At 37.4% G+C, this 19,114-nt stretch overlaps 1 protein-coding gene across 1 annotated transcript in view; it reads right to left on the bottom strand.

Annotated features, from left to right (window-relative positions):
* GMI1 (gamma-irradiation and mitomycin c induced 1) overlaps window positions 1–19,114 on the bottom strand; it is a 143,741-nt gene that overhangs the window by 116,143 nt on the left and 8,484 nt on the right. Inside the window, exons 6-7 of the mRNA XM_090000911.1 lie at window positions 16,577–16,660; window positions 881–953 (exon numbers count right to left, since the gene is read on the bottom strand). Coding sequence (XP_089857037.1) covers window positions 881–953; window positions 16,577–16,660 — 157 coding nt within the window. The remainder of the gene's footprint in view (window positions 1–880; window positions 954–16,576; window positions 16,661–19,114) is intronic.

Below are 19,114 nucleotides of genomic sequence, written 5' to 3'. Positions count from 1 at the left end.
GAGCAGAGGGGAGAGAGACGAGAGATGAGAGAGAGAGTCGGGGGGGGGGTCGGGGAAGGCTCGTAGGCCCTCCCCTCTCCCCTCTCGTCTTTTAATAGGGAGGGGGCGCACACAGGGCCCGCCCCATGTGTCGCCGGAGAAGCCCCCTGCCGTGGGCTGCCAGTCCCCTCGAAAAAGGGTTTTCGAGGGGCTGGCACAGGTTGGATCCGGGTCGGGTCTGGACCCGACCCGGGTCCGATCTTAATTTTTTTTTTAACTGGTTTTTACATGTAGTATCATACAAGCATAGAACATGTACAAAACCATTGTGAAGGAAAGAGAAGTGGAAGTAGAAGAAAGAGAAGAAGAGGGGAAGAATGGGTATGGGAGAGAATCAGGTCACATGCAGGAAGTGAATATAAATGTATTATCACGGGACAACGTAGTTACAAGGAGACTAGCAATCAACAGTTGTACAGTTTCAGCCACACACCAAGTTTCAGGTTCCACATCCAAAACAAACAAATATGTTTCACAATAACTGCTGTGCAGTGGATCAAATCCAATGATGCAACCTGGGCAAACACAGAAGAACCAGTCATCCAAAATAAAGATCAAAAAACTACTAATTGCAGATAGAAAGCGAAAAACAAAAGATCCTACATCCCTTCTTATTCACACGCATATAGGAAATGACAAACTGTGTCAATTTTAAGGCGCATAAGAACTTCATTGCTCACATAATCAGAAAGTTGAAGACTGCTATCTAGCATTGTTGATCAATCAAGATAACAAATATAAAGCATGGGTATCATAATAATGATCAGAGAAACAGTATTCCCATTTGGCCCAACTACATATGTTTCTTCCAAAGGAAACCACATAATGGTACATTACATACCATTAAATAAGGAGGATCCCCACCTATACCTAAATCCCTGTATTGCCTGTGATTTGAGGAACCCATTTTACCCCTGCATGGAGAATAGTTACACCATCAGATTAGAAGGAAACAACAGGACCTAAACAGTGGAAATAAGTAAAAGATTTTCATGTCACATCGTAACCAGAGCCTAAAGGTTCTTGAAAAGATAGATAACTTAACCAAAGCCAGAGAAAACAAAACAAAGACAAATATGATAATCCTGATGTATCTGCTATTATTGTTGTGACTTGGTGCATTAATAATGCTGAAGAAACAAACAAATCAAAATATATTCAGCATTTGCTGCTAAAGAGCAGAGTAGTGTTGTCCGGAGGGTACGACCCGGCATATATATATAGAAAGAGAGAGAGAGTTTGGGTCTGAATCACGTATGGATCTATATAGGGTCCATATTAAAAAAATTTAAAAAGTGTACATTTTAGCTTCATTGCTCTCTCTCTCTCTCCTGTCGAGGAGGAGGAGGAGGAGGAGGGTTTTGGGAAAGCAAACAAAGAGAGAGAGATGGAGGGGGGGAGATTAATCAAGTGGGGCGGGACCAAAATGGCCCCATCCCTTTTGACCTTGGTTTGACCAAGGCAAAATGTAAAAAAAAAACTCGAGCCTGAGTTGGAATTGACCCGATGCAGTCAGTGTAATATCTCGTATTTTTCTAGGATTTTTAAAAGAAATAATATAATTTTTAAATTATATATTATATTTAAATTGATAAAATCATGGAAAAATAATTAATTCATAGATGACAGGATCTGGGCCTAGACCAAAGCCCACTGCCAAGACATAATAGAGTTTGTTATAATTTGAGAGATTTTCAATTTTTAACCTTTAAATTCAAGAAAAATTTGAGCAAAAATCAAGTTAAATTCAGACAAAATTCATGCATGACCACCATTAGATCCGCCTAAGAATTTAGATCACGTTGGCGACCTGCTTTTTCGAAATCGGTCGACCCAAAAATGGCATTTTGCAAAAAAGATTGGTCTCTATTTTGGAACTTTTTCTGAGTTAGATCAGACTGGATCTGTTCCATTTCATTCACGTTAGCACGAATGTGGACCTAGTCCAGGATCCATATTGACTAGGATCAGGTCCAGGTTGGATCCATATGGATTTGGATCTTGGTTCCTAATCTGAATCCGAAATCCATCTATGGCAATTTTACAATCACTTTGAAATTAAAGTTTTAAATTCAAATCAAGTTTTAAATAAAATATGAGGCAGAGTTCTACCTGGGGTAAAACTCTACCCCATAGAGTCTTCCAGAAGGGGGTGTCACCCTCCTAGAATATTTCTTCAGAATATTTCTTTAGAATATTAAATAAAATTAAATAAAAAATTTAAAAGATAAAGTTATCTAGATAAAAGTGTAGAGTTCTACGCATGGTAGGACTCTACTCTCATAGAGTGATCTAGAGGGGACGTCACCCCCCTCTCTAGAACATATTAGAATAATATAAAATAAGGTGGGTTAGAGTCCCTCTCTAGAACTTGAGTTCCAGAGAGTGTGAGAGAGAGAGAATTGAGAAAGCAAAAATCATGTGGAGAGAAAAGAGAGAGGAAAGAAAAGAAAGAGAAAAAGAAAAAAAGAAAAAAATTATTTTTTCAAACATCTATCGATTTTCTAGTCTTTTTCCAATCTACGATTCAAGGTAAGGGTTTCTCCCTGAATTCGCACCGGAAAGGGAAACGTATAAACCGATTTAAGCATGAGTCTAGCGAGGAAAAGGAAAATCTGATTTCAAAATAACATATATATATATATGTATGTATTGTCGATTTTATATAGATATATACATATATATATTTGTTCTCATGTATATCGATTTTCCTAATTCATGCATCTAAAAATATATATATTCAGACTCGTTGATTTTATTGATCTTGCATTGTAATATGCATATTATCGATTTTCATTGTTCATGCATCAAAAATATACTTGTATTTTAGATTTAGTTGATCTGATTGCTTATGCATAAGAAAATATGCATATAACTTATATGTGCCAATATCATACTTGTAGACGGAAGCAGCCACCTGTGTAGAGAGAGAGAGAGAGAAAGAAAGAGAGTCGGTTGCACAGAAACTAATCTCGTTACCTTTGGATTAGGGCTTCTCTCTATATTAAATAGAGAGAGGCTAAAAGGAAAAATTACAACTAAGTCCTTATGAAAACAAAATTTCAAAAAAACCTTTAATATAAAAGGACTTGAACTAAAAATCACCTATTCTCAACACTCCCCCTCAAGCTGGAGCATAGATATCAATCATGCTCAGCTTGTCACAACATTTTGAGAAATTTGGCCTAACAAGAGGCTTTGTAAACATATTTGCAACTTGGTCTTCCGACTTTAGGTATTTGGTAGTGATATGACCAGCTTGAATCATATCTCTCACATAGTGGCAATCAACCTCAATGTGCTTTGTTCTCTCATGAAAGACAGGATTGTTTGCTATATATGTTGCCGCTTTGTTATCGCACATCATGGACATTGGAGAGGAAACCTTCACCTGGAGATCATGAAGAACAGTGCGAACCCACATCAATTCAGCAGTTGTTTGGGCCATAGCCCGATATTCTGATTCTGCACTCGACCTGGAAACCACATTTTGTTTCTTACTTCTCCACGAAATCAAGTTGTCTACCAAAAACACACAGAATGCTGTGGTAGATTTTCTATCTACCACAGATCCAGCATAGTCAGCATCAGAATAGGCTACTATCTCCAGAGTTCCACCTTTTCTGAACAATAACCCCTTTCCAAGAGAGGATTTTAGATATCTAAGAATCATTATGGCTGCATTCCAGTGTAACTCAGTTGGTTTGTCCATAAACTGGCTAACTTTGCTTACTACTAAAGCAATATCTGGCCTGGTCACAGTTACATATAATAGCTTCCCTACTAGGGAGCGATAACTTTTGCTATCAACTGGTTTTGACCTTTCTTCAAACAACTGAACTTTATGGTCCATGGGATTATTTGTTGGTTTAGCTCCCAACATGCCCGATTTCTTTAATAAGTCAAGAACATACTTTCGTTGAGACAAAACCGTCCCTTCACGGCTCCTAGCAACTTCTATACCCAGAAAATACCTGAGTGAACCAAGGTCTTTTGTAACAAAGTGTTTTTGAAGATGAGCCTTTGTGGCTTTAATAGCTTTCACATCATCTTCTGTAAGAACGATGTCATCCACATAGACCACCATAACAACTATGCGAGAGCTAGTTATGTTTAAATAGTGTATGATCTGCTGCTGATCTATTAAAGCCAAAGCTTGACATCAATTCAAACAACTTTTGAAACCATGCACGAGGACTTTGTTTCAAGCCATAAATCGCCTTTCTCAATCTACACACCTTCTAACACTCCCCCTCAACCTCGAATCCTGGAGGTTGTTGCATGTAAACGGTCTCAGATAGATCCTCATATAGAAATGCATTTTTTCACATCTAATTGGCACAAGCTCCAACCATGTTGAACAGCAACGGAGAGAACAAGACGGATGGTACCCATCCGTGCAACAGGAGAAAAAGTTTCAAAGAAGTCAATACCATAGTATACCCTTTCGCTAATAATCTGGCCTTGTACCTTTCAATAGAACCATCAGATTTGTACTTTATTGTATATACCCATTTACATCCAACAATGTCAGCATCTGCTGGGGAATCAACTAGATCCCATGTATGCTGAGATACTAAAGCATTCATTTCTTCTTGCATAGCCTGATCATAGTTCAGAGGAATAGTTTCAGCAGATAAGGCTGAAATAAAAGACTTCATCTGATTTCCAATTCTGGCATCGGAGACAAAATGAGATATGGGATATAAGGTACATTGTTGTGTCCCCTTTCGTAGAGCAATAGGCCTGTTATCATCATCCTGAAGATCACTATTGTCAGTAGAACTTACCTCAGGGGAAGAAGAAGATGAAGGCGCTTGCGGAGGTGGAGCTCTACGCACATATACCAATGGAGGATTATTAAATCTGGAAGAGGATGAAGTTTGGTTCGGTAAGGAGGGCACAGATTCCAAAGGAAAAGGAGGTATAGGTAATGGAAAAGACTAAGCTGGATCAACCTGCAGCGGGGAACCGGAAATAGAGAAATGTGGAGAGGATTCCAAGAAAGATACATCCGCACTGACATACTCGGCGAAAAATAGGATCATAACATCGATAGCCCTTTTGATTTTTTGGGTAACCTATAAATATGCATTTTGTAGCTTGAGCAGCTAATTTATCACGGTCAGGGCCGAGTTTATGTACAAAACAAACACATCCAAATATGTTTGGTGAGAAAGAAAAAAGTGGGGCATTAGGTTTTAGGATATGTAATGGAATTTGATCACCCACAGAAGATGAAGGCATGCGGTTGATCAGATAACAAGCAGTGGTAATCGCATCACCCCAGTATAACGCAGGAACATTAGATTGAACCATAATGGTCCGGGCAACATCAAGCAGGTGCCGATGTTTTCGTTCAGCCACCCCATTTTGTTGAGATGAATAGGCACAGGAAGTTTGGGGTTGGATGCCATGATCTTGGTAAAATTGTAACAGACCTTTTGATTTAAACTCGAGAGCATTATCAGTGCGAACAATCATGACAATAGATTCAAACTGAGTTTTTATTTCAATAATTAGGGATTTGATAATACTTGGAACTTCAGATCGTTCTTTTATTAAAAATACCCAATACAACTTAGAGAAATCATCAACAATAACAAGATAATAACGACACTGAGTCCTAGTAGGAATCTTACTAGGACCCCAGACATCTGCATGAAGAAGTTCAAAAACTTTATTACTAGACTGACTCTAACTCGAAGGGAACGAACTTCAATGATGCTTTCCCAACTGACATGCTTCACACTGAAATGATGTGGTGGAAGGAATCTGAGGAAAGACCGACCGAAGCTTTGACAATGAAGGATGACCAAGACGATGCCACTGAACAGGACTGAATGAATGTTCCACTGCAGCATGAACAGAACCCATTGGATGATGTAGGTAGTAAATTCCATTTTCTTCATAGCCTCCACCAATCTTCTTCCCCGTCAGCAAATCCTGAAAATGACAACCCATTGGATCAAATATTACTCTATAGTTTTGTTCTTTTATAAGGCACCTAACAGAGAGTAAACTTTGAGGAAAGTTTGGAGCATGAAGAGCATTTTTCAACTATAATGAGGAGGATATAAAAATATTTCCCTGACCAACAACCGGGGAGGAGCTCCCATCGGCTAATGAGACTCCAAGCTGAGCCTTAATATCCTTTAGATCTGAAAAAACATGTGAATTTCCACACAAATGTCTGGATGCACCAGAGTCAATAACCCACTTACTATCAGTCGGATGAAAATGATTTCTGGTTGAATAGGCAACACCAGCTACAGGAGGAGTGGAACTCAAAGGACGAAGAGCTATCAACTCATCATATTCAGCACGACTTAGGGTGATACTACGATCACTTGCAAAGATATTCTCATGTACATTTGTTGCCTCGATAGTAGTAACATTTGCTTTAGGAGTATATGACTTTGATGAAGAAGAGGTTAGCCGACCATGCTTATCCCAGCAACGATCTTCTAAATGTCCAAATTTTCTACAGAATGTACATTGAAGCTTTTCTCTGCCTTCCATTTTAAAATCCCGACCAGTGTTTTCCCGACCAATTATGAGAAACTGGATTTTTGAAATCCCGACCATTTATGACAAACTGGATTTCGAAATCCCTATCATCATGGGACGGGAAGAAATACCTTTGTATAACTCTGTTGATTCTTTCCTTGATGTAGACAACGCTAGGTTGCATCAAAAATAGATATTAAATATTTATTTCATTCTTGGATGACTAGAAGGTTTTGCCAATAAGATAAAATTTGTAGATTCAAATATTTCAGAATGTGCACGTGTGTGCAAAAGACATTCCCTCTTCGTCCTCTGATATTCTGAATATTTCCACGCCCATAACCAGATGAGACAACAAGAGCAGATGACTGAGTCACACAGGCTGAGATTGTGGCAGAGAGATCGCAAGTCTACTCAGACGATTGTATGCATCAGCAAGAGTGGGAACATCTGATTCAGTCAACATTTGAACTTTTGCAACAGAAAAATCTGAAGAAAGACCTGAAAGCAAACGAGCAACCATGGTTTGTTCTTGATGATCCTTTTTCTTCGAGCAACAAAGAGGCCTGTCAGCATTAAGTCTTTCAAATGCAACTTTGACATAGGCATAGTATTGAGCCAATATTTGATCTCCCTGCTGCAAATTATATATCTCTTGTTCTACTTGCAGGATACGACTCACATTAGTTTTTTGTGAGTATGTATCACGAAGATTGTCCCACATCAGTTTGGTTGTATTATAGTAGATCAATCCATCTGTAATATGGGGTTCGACACTATTGATGATCCATGCCATAACTGTGTCATTATCTTCATCCCAAGTAACATATTTTCCCAATTTTTCAGAGGGTTCGTCTTCCAACAGAATATGTTTTCGACGATGTCCAGATACCGACATCATAAAAGTTCTGGACCACCTGGCATAGTTGGTTTCATTCAACCTTACGGAAGAGCCGTACGAGAATGGGTTGGAAAAAGCCTTATACTCCCCAATATGTTCCATTTTAGAATCACATTTCGAATTTTCAGCCATACTGCTCATTTGAACAGCAAGTATTCAAGTAGAATTTTCCAACACTGTAAGGAATCAGCCCTGTTGTTTCCAAAAAAAAAAAAAGCCCACAACCAACAGGGAATCACTCTTGCTGCTTTCACGACAGAGGGATAGCTTGAACTAACACAGCACGAAACAAAACTCGACACAGCAGGGAGTCACGACCATTGCTGTACCCAACCACACCACGACCAACGATAATATTCAGTTGCAACACAGATGATCACGGCAATTGTTGTTCCTCAAACATATAAGGCATAACAGCCAATAAGTCTTCAGAGGACAATTAAATAGATCAATCATATCTCGATCACACGCAACAAGCACAGGAAATAAATTTCCGAATCACGGCAGGCACTCAATCAGCACAGAAAAAATGAAAAACACGACTAGCATGCAGCAGCACATAAACTTGTTGCGTGACCCAAACAGCAGGAACAGCCAACAGCACAGCAATCACGGCAGGCACGCAACAGCAGGAACACAACTCGTCAATGTCCAGGAAATCACGACAGGAGATCACGAAGAAAAAAAACTCCAGATTCCAAAATAAAAAAGAGGTTACGGCTCCAGGAAATCCTCGTTGGGAGCTCCATCCTTAGATCTGACGACAGATTTGGGTAACATCCCAGATCTGTTATCAGATCTTCCACAATCGCTGAACAGCAAACCTGATTTCACGCAGTCGGGGTTTTTTTTTTCGTTGGTGAAGATCAGTCCTCTCGTGATCACGCTCCTGAGATCGAGGGCTCTGATACCATGTAGAAGGAAGCAGTCACCTGTGTAGAGAGAGAGAGAGAAAGAAAGAGAGTCAGCTGCACAGAAACTAATCTCGTTACCTTTGGATTAGGGCTTCTCTTTATATTAAATAGAGAGAGGCTCAAAGAAAAAATTACAACTAAGTCCTTATGAAAACAAAATTTCAAAAAAACCTCTAATATAAAAGGACTTAAACTATGGTTGTCGATGTCATGGGTTTGATGAGTATGTTTTGTTGATTTCCCATGCTTAGGAACACTGAATATATATATATATATATATATATTCAAATTTGTCGAGTTTCGAGGCTCTTATAATCTGAATATATATGCGTGTATATATATATGTACGATTTGTTGATCCGGAGTCTAAATATATTTTTTATTTAGATTTTTATCGAGTTTCATATAAATGCATCTGAACATATGTTTGATTCAGATTTATCAAGTTTTCTCATGTGTATATGCATCAAGTTGTTGTACACATAATTATTTTGGGTCAGGCCGACCAATGTACATGATTTTGATCATGTACATGGATCAGCTAGCAATATATATATATATATATATATATATATATATATATATATATATATATATATATTAACAGCTGGCTGATCCATGTACATGTCATGTGGTTGTGCATGCCTATGAGGTGTTACCGAAAAGAATGTTAGGTGGGACTGTTTATGCTTGTGAAATCTTACTGAAATGCACAGTTATGCATGATTGTACATGTTTTTAAATCATCACCAAATTACATGTTAATGTGTCATCACATATATGTTCGGTTGGTGCAGAAAAATGTGTTTCAGTGTTGTAAAGAATCATCACATACGTGCAAAAAATTAATTGAGACGGCATATGGTCATCGATTGGGGCTGTGATTGTTTTGTCTAAGTCCAGATGAGTGCCAATAGAGTTTTAGTGTTGTACCGTGAGAGGGACAGCATAGCTTCGGGCTGAGTGGGTATGTGTTGTATCCCGAGCTTGCCCGAATTGGCAAAAATATTTGTTGTTTACATGTACTCATGAGATTTAATATAATGTTGGCATAGATATGCATATTATGAACACGTGAATTCTGAAGTTATAATATTGTTGCATTAATATGATCATGTGCATATTTGCATATTATGAATCATGACACACGATGTATGTTGCAAGCATGCGTTCATATGCATATATAATATGTTTTTCATGTATATTCATATTGTGTGTGAATGAATGTACATTTGTAGACATGCTGAATGATTGTCTGGTTACATGTTCACTATAGTTTTTGCATGAGATGCATCAGTGGTCTAGATGTGAACCATTGTAGGCTATGTCTTGTTGAATGCATTGCAAAAATCCATATGAAACTATTGATTTTCTAAATTAATTGCATTGTTAAATATTGTAACGAGCCAAGGTCTCATGTTGTTTTGCAAGTGGATTTGCAAAACGGTTCCTTTGTAAAGAATTTATCTTTTGATAAAAAGATAAAAGAAATAAAACAGTGTAATTAATGTTTTCTTCCTGGATATCCCTTTCACAGTATGAGAATCTCAGATGGCGGTTTTGGAGAACCGTGAGGATACTAAAACTTCGTGTGCGATTGTGCCCCTGAACTCGATATGATGGTTCACCTCCCAACCATGGTTTTAAGAAGTTTTACGCTACTTTGCTTGGGGGTGGTGTGTAGACACAGCGGTTGTTATTGGTATACCAAGAAAGTGACAGCATTAGATGTTGATTTCTCACGTGTCCCGACATTAGATGTTATTTTTTAATGCTCCAATGGTTGGTGTTGATTTCTTATATTGGTTAAGGAACATGTGTGGAACCCAATAATAAATTAGAAGTGGTGTGTAAAGCTACAACTGTGAACCTATCTTGAACTTCGAGAATTGTTGTACCCGTTTTTTAGTATCTGCGGGTTTTAATGAAAAGTGAAACTAAATTTGTGTGCATTTAATAGGAACAGGTATACAAAAGAAAACTCTGATAATAATTTAATACGTTACTCATGCATGTTTATTGTTCTGCTATTAGTTCATTCATCATTACTTGTTTCTTTTCTGTGTGAGATATTATTGTTGCATAATAATTGTTATAAAATGCATAAATGGTTATTTGGATTATGAGATAGTTGTAGTTCCTCAAAATATTGCATGGATTTGATTTATGCTTTTCTTGCCTATTTTGATCTTTAGAGGAATTCATAGGCAGGATCTTTGATTCCGACCTTGTGCCCTGTATGTTTTTTCAAGGGACCTGAAGCCCAGTGATGAGGACGTCTGCTATATAGGGCGTACGAGGCTGCGTGGCTACTTTTTGATATTTTGTTTGGGACAGTGTGGCTCCATAATTTTGGATATTTATTTGATTATGTTTTTAAACTATGATTATTGATGAATAAAGTTAATTAGTTGATTGTTGGTTTAACGTAAGATCCCTGTTATGTCTGTAGGGCCCCGGATCTTTGGGTTTGGTTTCCGCAATTGTTTAAAAAAAAAATTACTTTTCAACGGGGATGTCTTGGGGTCGTTAGAGATCATGTACATGGTGTTAAAATGTACCCATCAATTGTTGTAATTAGATATATTTTATATATATAAAAGATGATACATATATATATATGGTATATATGTATATGTATCCTCCTATTTATATATATAAAATATATATTTTCCTTTTGTTTAGCCGTAGGGGTATTTTAGTCTTTTCCTCTGTTTTACGCACATTCACTTTATGAATGTGATTGTAATTTATTTTATTTTTCTTTTTCTTTTATTTTTTATTTCTTTTTTCTCAAGTACCAAAAGGTACCTTGGGGGGCCCACTCAAATAGACGTTGGGCCCCTTCCAACGGTCACATTTGTGACCGTTGGAGGGGCTCCAACGTCTATGAGTGGAGCCCCTCCAAGGCTCTTTTTTGTTGTTATAAATAGGGGCTCTCCCCTTTGTATTTCTTACTTCTTGAGGGAGCTTATGCTCCATTGTAATGGGGTTTTTACCCCTTCTCCATTATTCTTCAATGACATGCAACTTATGACTTTATGTCATATTTTTCCCTTTTTATGGGTTTTATGTGTTAGCACATTATGTGCTTATGTTGTTTCCCTTTAATGGGTATATTTGCACTTCACGTGCATAGATATGGGTTCATTATTGAACCCAATGTATTTCAAGTCACTTTCTAACACATGGATCAAACGAGCTGACTTGGGGTCGTTAGAGATCATGTACATGGATCAAACCAGCTGCTATTATGTCAATGCCTAGCTGATCCATGTACATATACTTGATGTACATGAATCAACCCGAATGACGTTGTTTGAAGCGATGTCGACATATGTAAATAGTTTGAGTATGTGCATGAATTGGATCAGTTGTGTAACAACCTTAAAATTTTTGTTATTTATTTAAATTAATTTAATGTGGGTTATAATTTTTTTATTTTGAAGATGGAACATCCTTTTCGGATCTAGGATCCAGTATCCATAGCAATTCAAGAAGGGTTCGTGTATAGAATACCACATATACATAATGAAAATATATATATATATATATGTGATAAATAATACGGATCCGTAATTGGACCCGTATGGGTCCAAACCGCGGACTCAAATGAGTAAAGGATCCGCGCATCAAGAATGCGTATGGACCGCAGGTCTCGAACCCGGTCCCAAGCTGCACCCCGTGTTACGAATCAAAAAAAAAAATAGCCCGATACGAGCTGCCTGATAAAAGAGGTGTGTTAGGGTTCAGAACCCTAATACAAGCTAAACTTTAATGGAAAGGGGGTGGGGAGATGGGCAGCCACCTGGAGGAGGCTCCTCCCTTTTCGGGCACCCTCCTACAAAAGGGGGTCCCCGAGTCGCTTCCTCCCACACTCGCTCTCGCTCTCTCGTTGTGATTTCCAGCAAGTCCTGTCGCCGCCTCCTTATTCCAATCGCCATCGTCGACGACCTCGCAGGGAAGCCCGAGATCGATGACATCGATCCCTCTTTTAGAGGAGGGGGTGTGGTCGGTTGCATTTCCGAATCACGACTATTGGAGGAAAGGGGTGGTCGGCAGCACCTCCACCATGGCATCTCAGAGGAGAAACACCGGACAAGTAGGGGTTACTGTTTCTTTTCTTTGTTTTGGTGTGTCAGGTGTTCGAGCATTGATGGGGGTTACGGTGAGGCCCTAAATCGATTGAAAAAAGAAGGGGGTTTCGATTTATGAAAAAAGGGTTTTCGAATAATGAAAGAGGGATTTGGGGGTTTATTAAATCTAAATGGGTAGGGTATTGTGCTCGGCGATTTCACTTTTTGCGTTTCATGTATGGGGGGATTTGCTGTCAGTCCCATACCGAAAACCCCAAATCTCTGATTTGGGGGTTTTCGGATTTCTGTTAAGGGGAGGGTTTTTTTATTGTTGTTTCGGGTGGGTTTCGATTCCTGCTATAGGGTTTCGTTGTCGGCTAAAAAAAAAAGAAAAGAGATTTTTTTTAGGATTCCGTTAAGTGAGGTTACCTGTTATATTCGGTATATACACACCGATTTCAAGCATGCAGCGGGTCTGTTACGTATAATTACCGAAAGTGGTATCTCAACAAAGTTTGACCTGTGATTCCCGTGTGATCAGTCACGCGTTACTGATAAACTTGTTTTCCTTTCCAAGTTACATTTTCCTACTGTCTCGTCACACCGGATTTGCTAAAAGACCGGATCTTTCTTTTTGTTGATATGCTCTTTTAATATAAACTTTAATTAGACATGTTGTGACTCCTAGTTAGATCAAATAGTTTTTTTATATATAAACTGAAATAGGTTGCTGTGATTTTTTCTGAACTCATATGCTTTCTCAGTATAGATAGAAATCAGACACAATGTGATTTTCAGTGATGTCTAAAATGTTGTTCCAGTATAGATTTGAACTTTTTATGTCTAATATGATTCCTTAGTAAAGAGTAAATAGAAATGCTGTGATTTTTAGTTATGACTTGGGGAGTCAATAAGTTTTAATTTTTTTAGCTACGTGAATAACTCAACATGACCACAGCTTTGGATGCATTGAAAGAAAGCTGAATCACACAACGATGATTTAACCAGCCTGATAATCTGAATAACTGTTACACGTTTGCTTGGTACACTTTCTTAGGTTTGCACTAAATGTTGAGCTTTCACTGGGTTAGTAATTATGCAGCAGTTTCTCTTTAGACTCCTAGCTAATTTCCTCTCGGTAATTTGGTTTGGTGCGGATGTGTGAACCCCAAAGTTTGTAACAATGATATCTCCTACTGTATTCTTAGGAATCTAAACATATGATTTGTTTCATGGTTCATTTACTTAAATAATGAAATAATTCTATACATGGAAATTGTAAATATCCTTTTCCATGTATAGATTGTTACAAGGCTTAAACTCTATTAAAGTGAAACATATGAGCCTGCTTGTGTTGGCTATCAACTTGCAAATGCAAGAGATGAGGATGAGATTGAATTTATTTAAACTATATGCACATTCATACTAGAGGGTGATCCTGCACACACACATGCACACAGGCAATATGATTTCAAAAGGGTACATTTGCAATTGCTTCATTGTTCATAATTCGGAAAGGTCAGCGCAAACCCAGATTAATCATCACGACGGAAATAAAATACAAAGTCAAAGTTGGGTTGGGTACCTGACTCGAGTCCGTGAGTTGTGAAACTTGTGCGTAATATCAATGACAATGATGAGAAACTAAAATTTAAATTTTGTGAGCCTAACTGGTTTAAAGGTACCGGGGCATCCGTGCTTGACGGTTTAAAGATACCGGAGCACTCTGAGTGGATCTACACAATTAAATGGATAAATTTTGAGTTATTGCACCATTCTAAAGTATAAATTTTGAGAACCTGTTACTAGTTTAGTTGATTATTAAATGTTAATTGTTAAATTAATTTATGTTGTCTTGTTGGTATAATAGATTTTGCTTTTTGAAATTTATTTTATATTTATGTAATATTTAATATATGTACCATCATGTCCCCGTACCCACATTTTTTGGAATTGTCGTGTCGTACCCACCATACTCGTACCCATGTGACGTAGCAAATACCACTAATTCAGGTGAAAAAAGTGTGAATCAACTAAGCATACAAAAACATTTTCCAAAAGCATATTTATTTGAAATATTTTCATCACCAACTTTAATAAACGAATAGTTAAGACTCAACTAACTCGACCGAGTCAATGAAAAGACTCATCTAACCCAGTCAAGTCTCACCTCACTTGGCCAAGTCGATGTTAAGACTCAGCCAAGTTTAGTCCCTAACCAAGCCGTACTAGTTCTTCGACTTTGCTAGGGTTTGATACAAGGCAACTCAACCGAATCACGCGATTACTCATTGAGTTTGCCAACTAGGCACACATATACAACAATAGCTTTTTAAATCACGTGCAAAAACTTATTTAAATACACAACAATTACTTAGAGCAAATTCAAACATTTTTTTCAAACATACACACAAAATTCGTGTAAACAAACGTCAATCTGTTTTTCTCAAGCATGCATGCACAACTACTAAAACAGAATCATATCTACTAAAGGCACTTATAATCAAAACATGCAAAGACACACATATATAGTCACGCACTTTCGTACACAATAACGCACACCTTAGTTGTCAAAGGCAGCGTATAGGTGAGCTAAGCGCAGCCCCACCGCGCAGGCGACCAGGTCTGGATGGTGGGGCCCCATATTGCCGCCTAGGCGTTTTTTTAAGCCAAGGTTTTTTTTTTAGGTTTTTTTTTGTAAGTTTTTTTTAAGACGTGTCTTCGAGGAGGAGAAGAAGAAACAAAAGACATGTTATTTGTCTATTGCTTGTATTATGTCTATTGTTGAGAAGAATAAGAAGGAGAAGACAATATTTTTCTATTGCTTGTATTATGTCTATTGTTGAGAAGAATAAGACATTATTTGTCTATTGTTTGTATTATGTCTATTGTTGTTAATTTTTTTGTATACATCATTTTATTTTTGTGTATTGTTCATTCATATTGTTAGTTGTAAGGTTTGTTTATTCAATTATTAATTTATTCTTAATTTGTTTGAGGAGGTTAAGGTTATGTAATATAATTGTTTTACAGTGTGTTTTACAGTGTGTTTTACAGTGTTCAACGACATATTATTTGTCTATTGCTTATTATTGATTGATTTTTCGTTGTCTACATGTTTCTTATTATGTTTTTTTTTTATTTTGTTTATTTTGGGTACCGCCTAGGCCTTTTTCGGGGATCACCGCCTAGCGCCTATGACAACTAAGACGCACACAGAGGACAAGGATAGAAGGAATAATGGGTCCACCTTAGCATCGTCAATGGCTTGCTGGTAGCATGTGAGTTGCTAGTGGTTTTTTTTTTTTTTTTTTTTGGGGGGGGGGGGGGGGGGGGGTAATGTTTCGAGACCTATGCCCAAAAATAGTAATCCCACTTTTCTCCTTTATATTTTAAAATTTGAAAATAAAAAAACATAACAAGTCGGACAAATGGCCATCAAAAGGTGTGCACCTGATAGTGAGGCATGAACCTCAAAGCGCAAGAGGTGCGTGCTTCTTAGACATTTTTTCCTCAAGCCTGTGCCACGAGGCAAAAATTCCTACCTTGTGGCGAGGCACAACTAGCAAGCCTGGAGTCGTGCCTTTGATATAGAGATAGATAATTGTGTTTGACCTAGACCATGCCTAAAATCCAGACCATCAGCACAACTAGGATACAGATATTGGCATGTATATTAATTTGATTTTTCCAGAGTATTCATGTATGCTGCAGACTGTTCCTTAGAGAAACCAGTCCATGCAATCACCTAGCATCAAATGTTAAAAAATTCTAATTGTTGAGTTTACAAAAGTTGAGAGCATCAGTCACAAAGTTGTATGTACAATGCCCTGAGTATGAAATCACATAAAACCCAGCACAATTATTGGACAACAGCATATTGCTCGTACCATGCTAGGCACCATGCATAATCATGCTCTATTTTACAACTTGAAATTCTGAAAATTTTCCAATAAAATAATATAGACCACATAATGCAGGGAAAATGGATAAAGCAAAAGCAGAAAGATAAAGTTAATGTGTACATAAAACAGAAAATCACAAAGTTCTATGACATCTGCAGAGAATTGAGATTAGTCAAAGATGCATGTGAACCAAAAGGAAAAAAAATGAGAACCAAAAGGAATGCACTCTACCATTTTAAAATAGAGTTTGCATTGGTACCATCCATTCCTTGACCACTATCCAGAATTGAAATCTTATGGTCGTCAACGGCAATGCTGTAAAAAGAAAAAAGTATGAAGGTACTACAACACAAAACCAAAGAACAACAAAGCAAGAATCTAGACTAGCAAATCCAAACATCAACAAAGTAGAAAGAATAAGCTAAATTTGACATCAGACCACCCTAATAAAGTATTTTCTCTGCTCAATCTCCATAACGATAAGCCAATTTTTGGGTTACATTGTAAAAAGTAAAGGAACCTTCCTTTCAAAAACAATTAAATCACACATCCAACCTTTTTGTGTATTCACCACTACTACAGGAAAACAATGTGGGCCTGTGTGCATTTTTCCAAACTGAACGTTAATAATTATTCCACTATCGGTCTTTATAGTGTCGGCTTACATAAGATGCCCCATTTCATTCAATTGTTCGGGATATTTGCTTTTGAATTTATGTGCAGATGGTTGAGTGCAGGTACTCGCTGAATGAATCAAAGAATGTTTTGCATCTTGATCTTTAGTGAATGTGGAGGCAGCTTTGTCAACCTATTCTGAAAGGAAGGACACCATTTTGAAGTACTTATCACATGACCATAATGACATGTTTCACATGCACACTAGAAACACCATTTCTTGTAAAAAAGAACGTAATATTCAAATTCATTTCAATTAAGTTAGTGATAATTCTATCCATTTGGGACCATAATGATCACAGCGAGAGAACATGAATACAGCCTCTGTTTTGGTTCACTAACTGCACCACTTAGAGAATTTTAAGAGTCTATGATCACTTCTAGAAAGAAATGCTGACAAAAGAGTATGGAAGTAGTAAATTTTAGTACTGGAACCTTGATCGACAGGGGTAATTTGATCCTTTGTACTATTTTTGCATGTAATAGTTAAATAGGGCTGTCCCTACATGTGGCATATGTGTCATGTTGATGAGTTGTAAAGCATTCATCAGCCCTGATTAGGATTACAAGTAGTTCTATAAATGCCAAGATGGCATACCCCTATACCTGTGACGGAGCCCATTCAAGAATTATGCCCGACCCTCAACTTCTTCTTCCCTATTCCTTTATTCCTACCTCTCACCATCGATTGAAGTGCTGCAAGTACCTGTTATCATGGTACCAGAGCACGTAAGTCCCTGAACCTCCTTTTCCTTTCCTCCTTTCTTCGACATTTTTCTCTCATCTTGCATCAGACCTGAGTTTTACAATATCAGATCTGAAACCAACATCTAATCTAAACCCCTTAAAAAAGAAAACCCATCTTTCCTTTTAATTAAAGCCCTCTTTGCAATATCGCTTATTTTCACACTTAGTCATTTGGAGATTTTTCAAAAATTTGGCTAAGTATAGAAGAAAAATCGGTAAAACCTTCATATAAGCTGACGTTTTTTTAGTCTGGGCTTGGCCCAAGTCTCATCGACAAGGTCGAGACGAGCCAATCGAAATGTGAGAAAAAGTTTTATTTTCAACCTTTAAATTCAAGCGAAATTCTGGTTATTTTAGGGCGAAATTCAAGTTATATATCGTTGGATGCATCTCAAAATTCTGAGGGTAACGATATTTTACTTTACTGAATTTGGGTTACGATTGGCCCAAAAATCGCATTTTTTCAAAAAAAAAAAAAAAAGACCCCCTCGACAAGCCGGGTGAGGAATTGGATAACACTGGATCCAATGCATTTGATCCAAATTAATATGAATCTGGACTCTGTCTAAGACCCATATTAATCTGGAATTTATCCAGCCCAAGATCCAATTGGGGTTTGGATATGGATTTAGATCTTGGATCCGGATCCGAATCCCGATCATGATCCAAAACCCATACCCAACCAAAATCCAGCTTCAAATTCACTTTTATATTTAAATTAAAGTTAATTTGGAGTTAAAAAGATTCGCAGAGGGATAAGGTACCCTCCGAAAGTTTTTAGATATTTAATTATTAATAAATAATGATTAATTATTAATTATTAATTAATTGTAATTAATTCCAAATTTTAATTTTTATGGTTGTTTAGGACTCCTTGATAGAATCCTTATATATGGTTAAATTTAATAAAAACAACATTTCTCGCAATACAAATGCACATGTTCTCAATGAACTTGCAAATATAGGCTTTCTTGTCAAACTTGGTTCTCAAGGAATCATCAATGTGAACATAACAGGTGCAATCGTAAGCCTTTAGATAGTCATAATTAGAGTGTTGTCCAAATAGCTCATAATATAAGACCTCCTTCATTGGCATCATATTAATTATATGAACTGTTGTATGGAATGCTTCGGTCCAAAGAACAAAAGGGACACATCCTTCATGCATCATGGCAAGAGCACTCTCAACTATATGCCTGTGTTTTCTGTTAGCAAGCCCATTTTGCATAGTTGTTTGAGGACAAGATACTCTATGATTGACTCAATTTTCCTTATGGTATTCAATAAAGTTATTTGAAGAGTACCCGCCCATCACACTGGAAATTAAGAATAGGCGGGGAGAACTGG

Source organism: Nuphar pumila, chromosome 3 (assembly GCF_984573655.1).
Source record: "Nuphar pumila chromosome 3, dmNupPumi1.hap1.1, whole genome shotgun sequence".
Classification (NCBI taxonomy): domain Eukaryota; kingdom Viridiplantae; phylum Streptophyta; class Magnoliopsida; order Nymphaeales; family Nymphaeaceae; genus Nuphar; species Nuphar pumila.
Note: the sequence above shows the minus strand (reverse complement) of the source record. Positions and strands in the feature narration are given on the sequence as shown.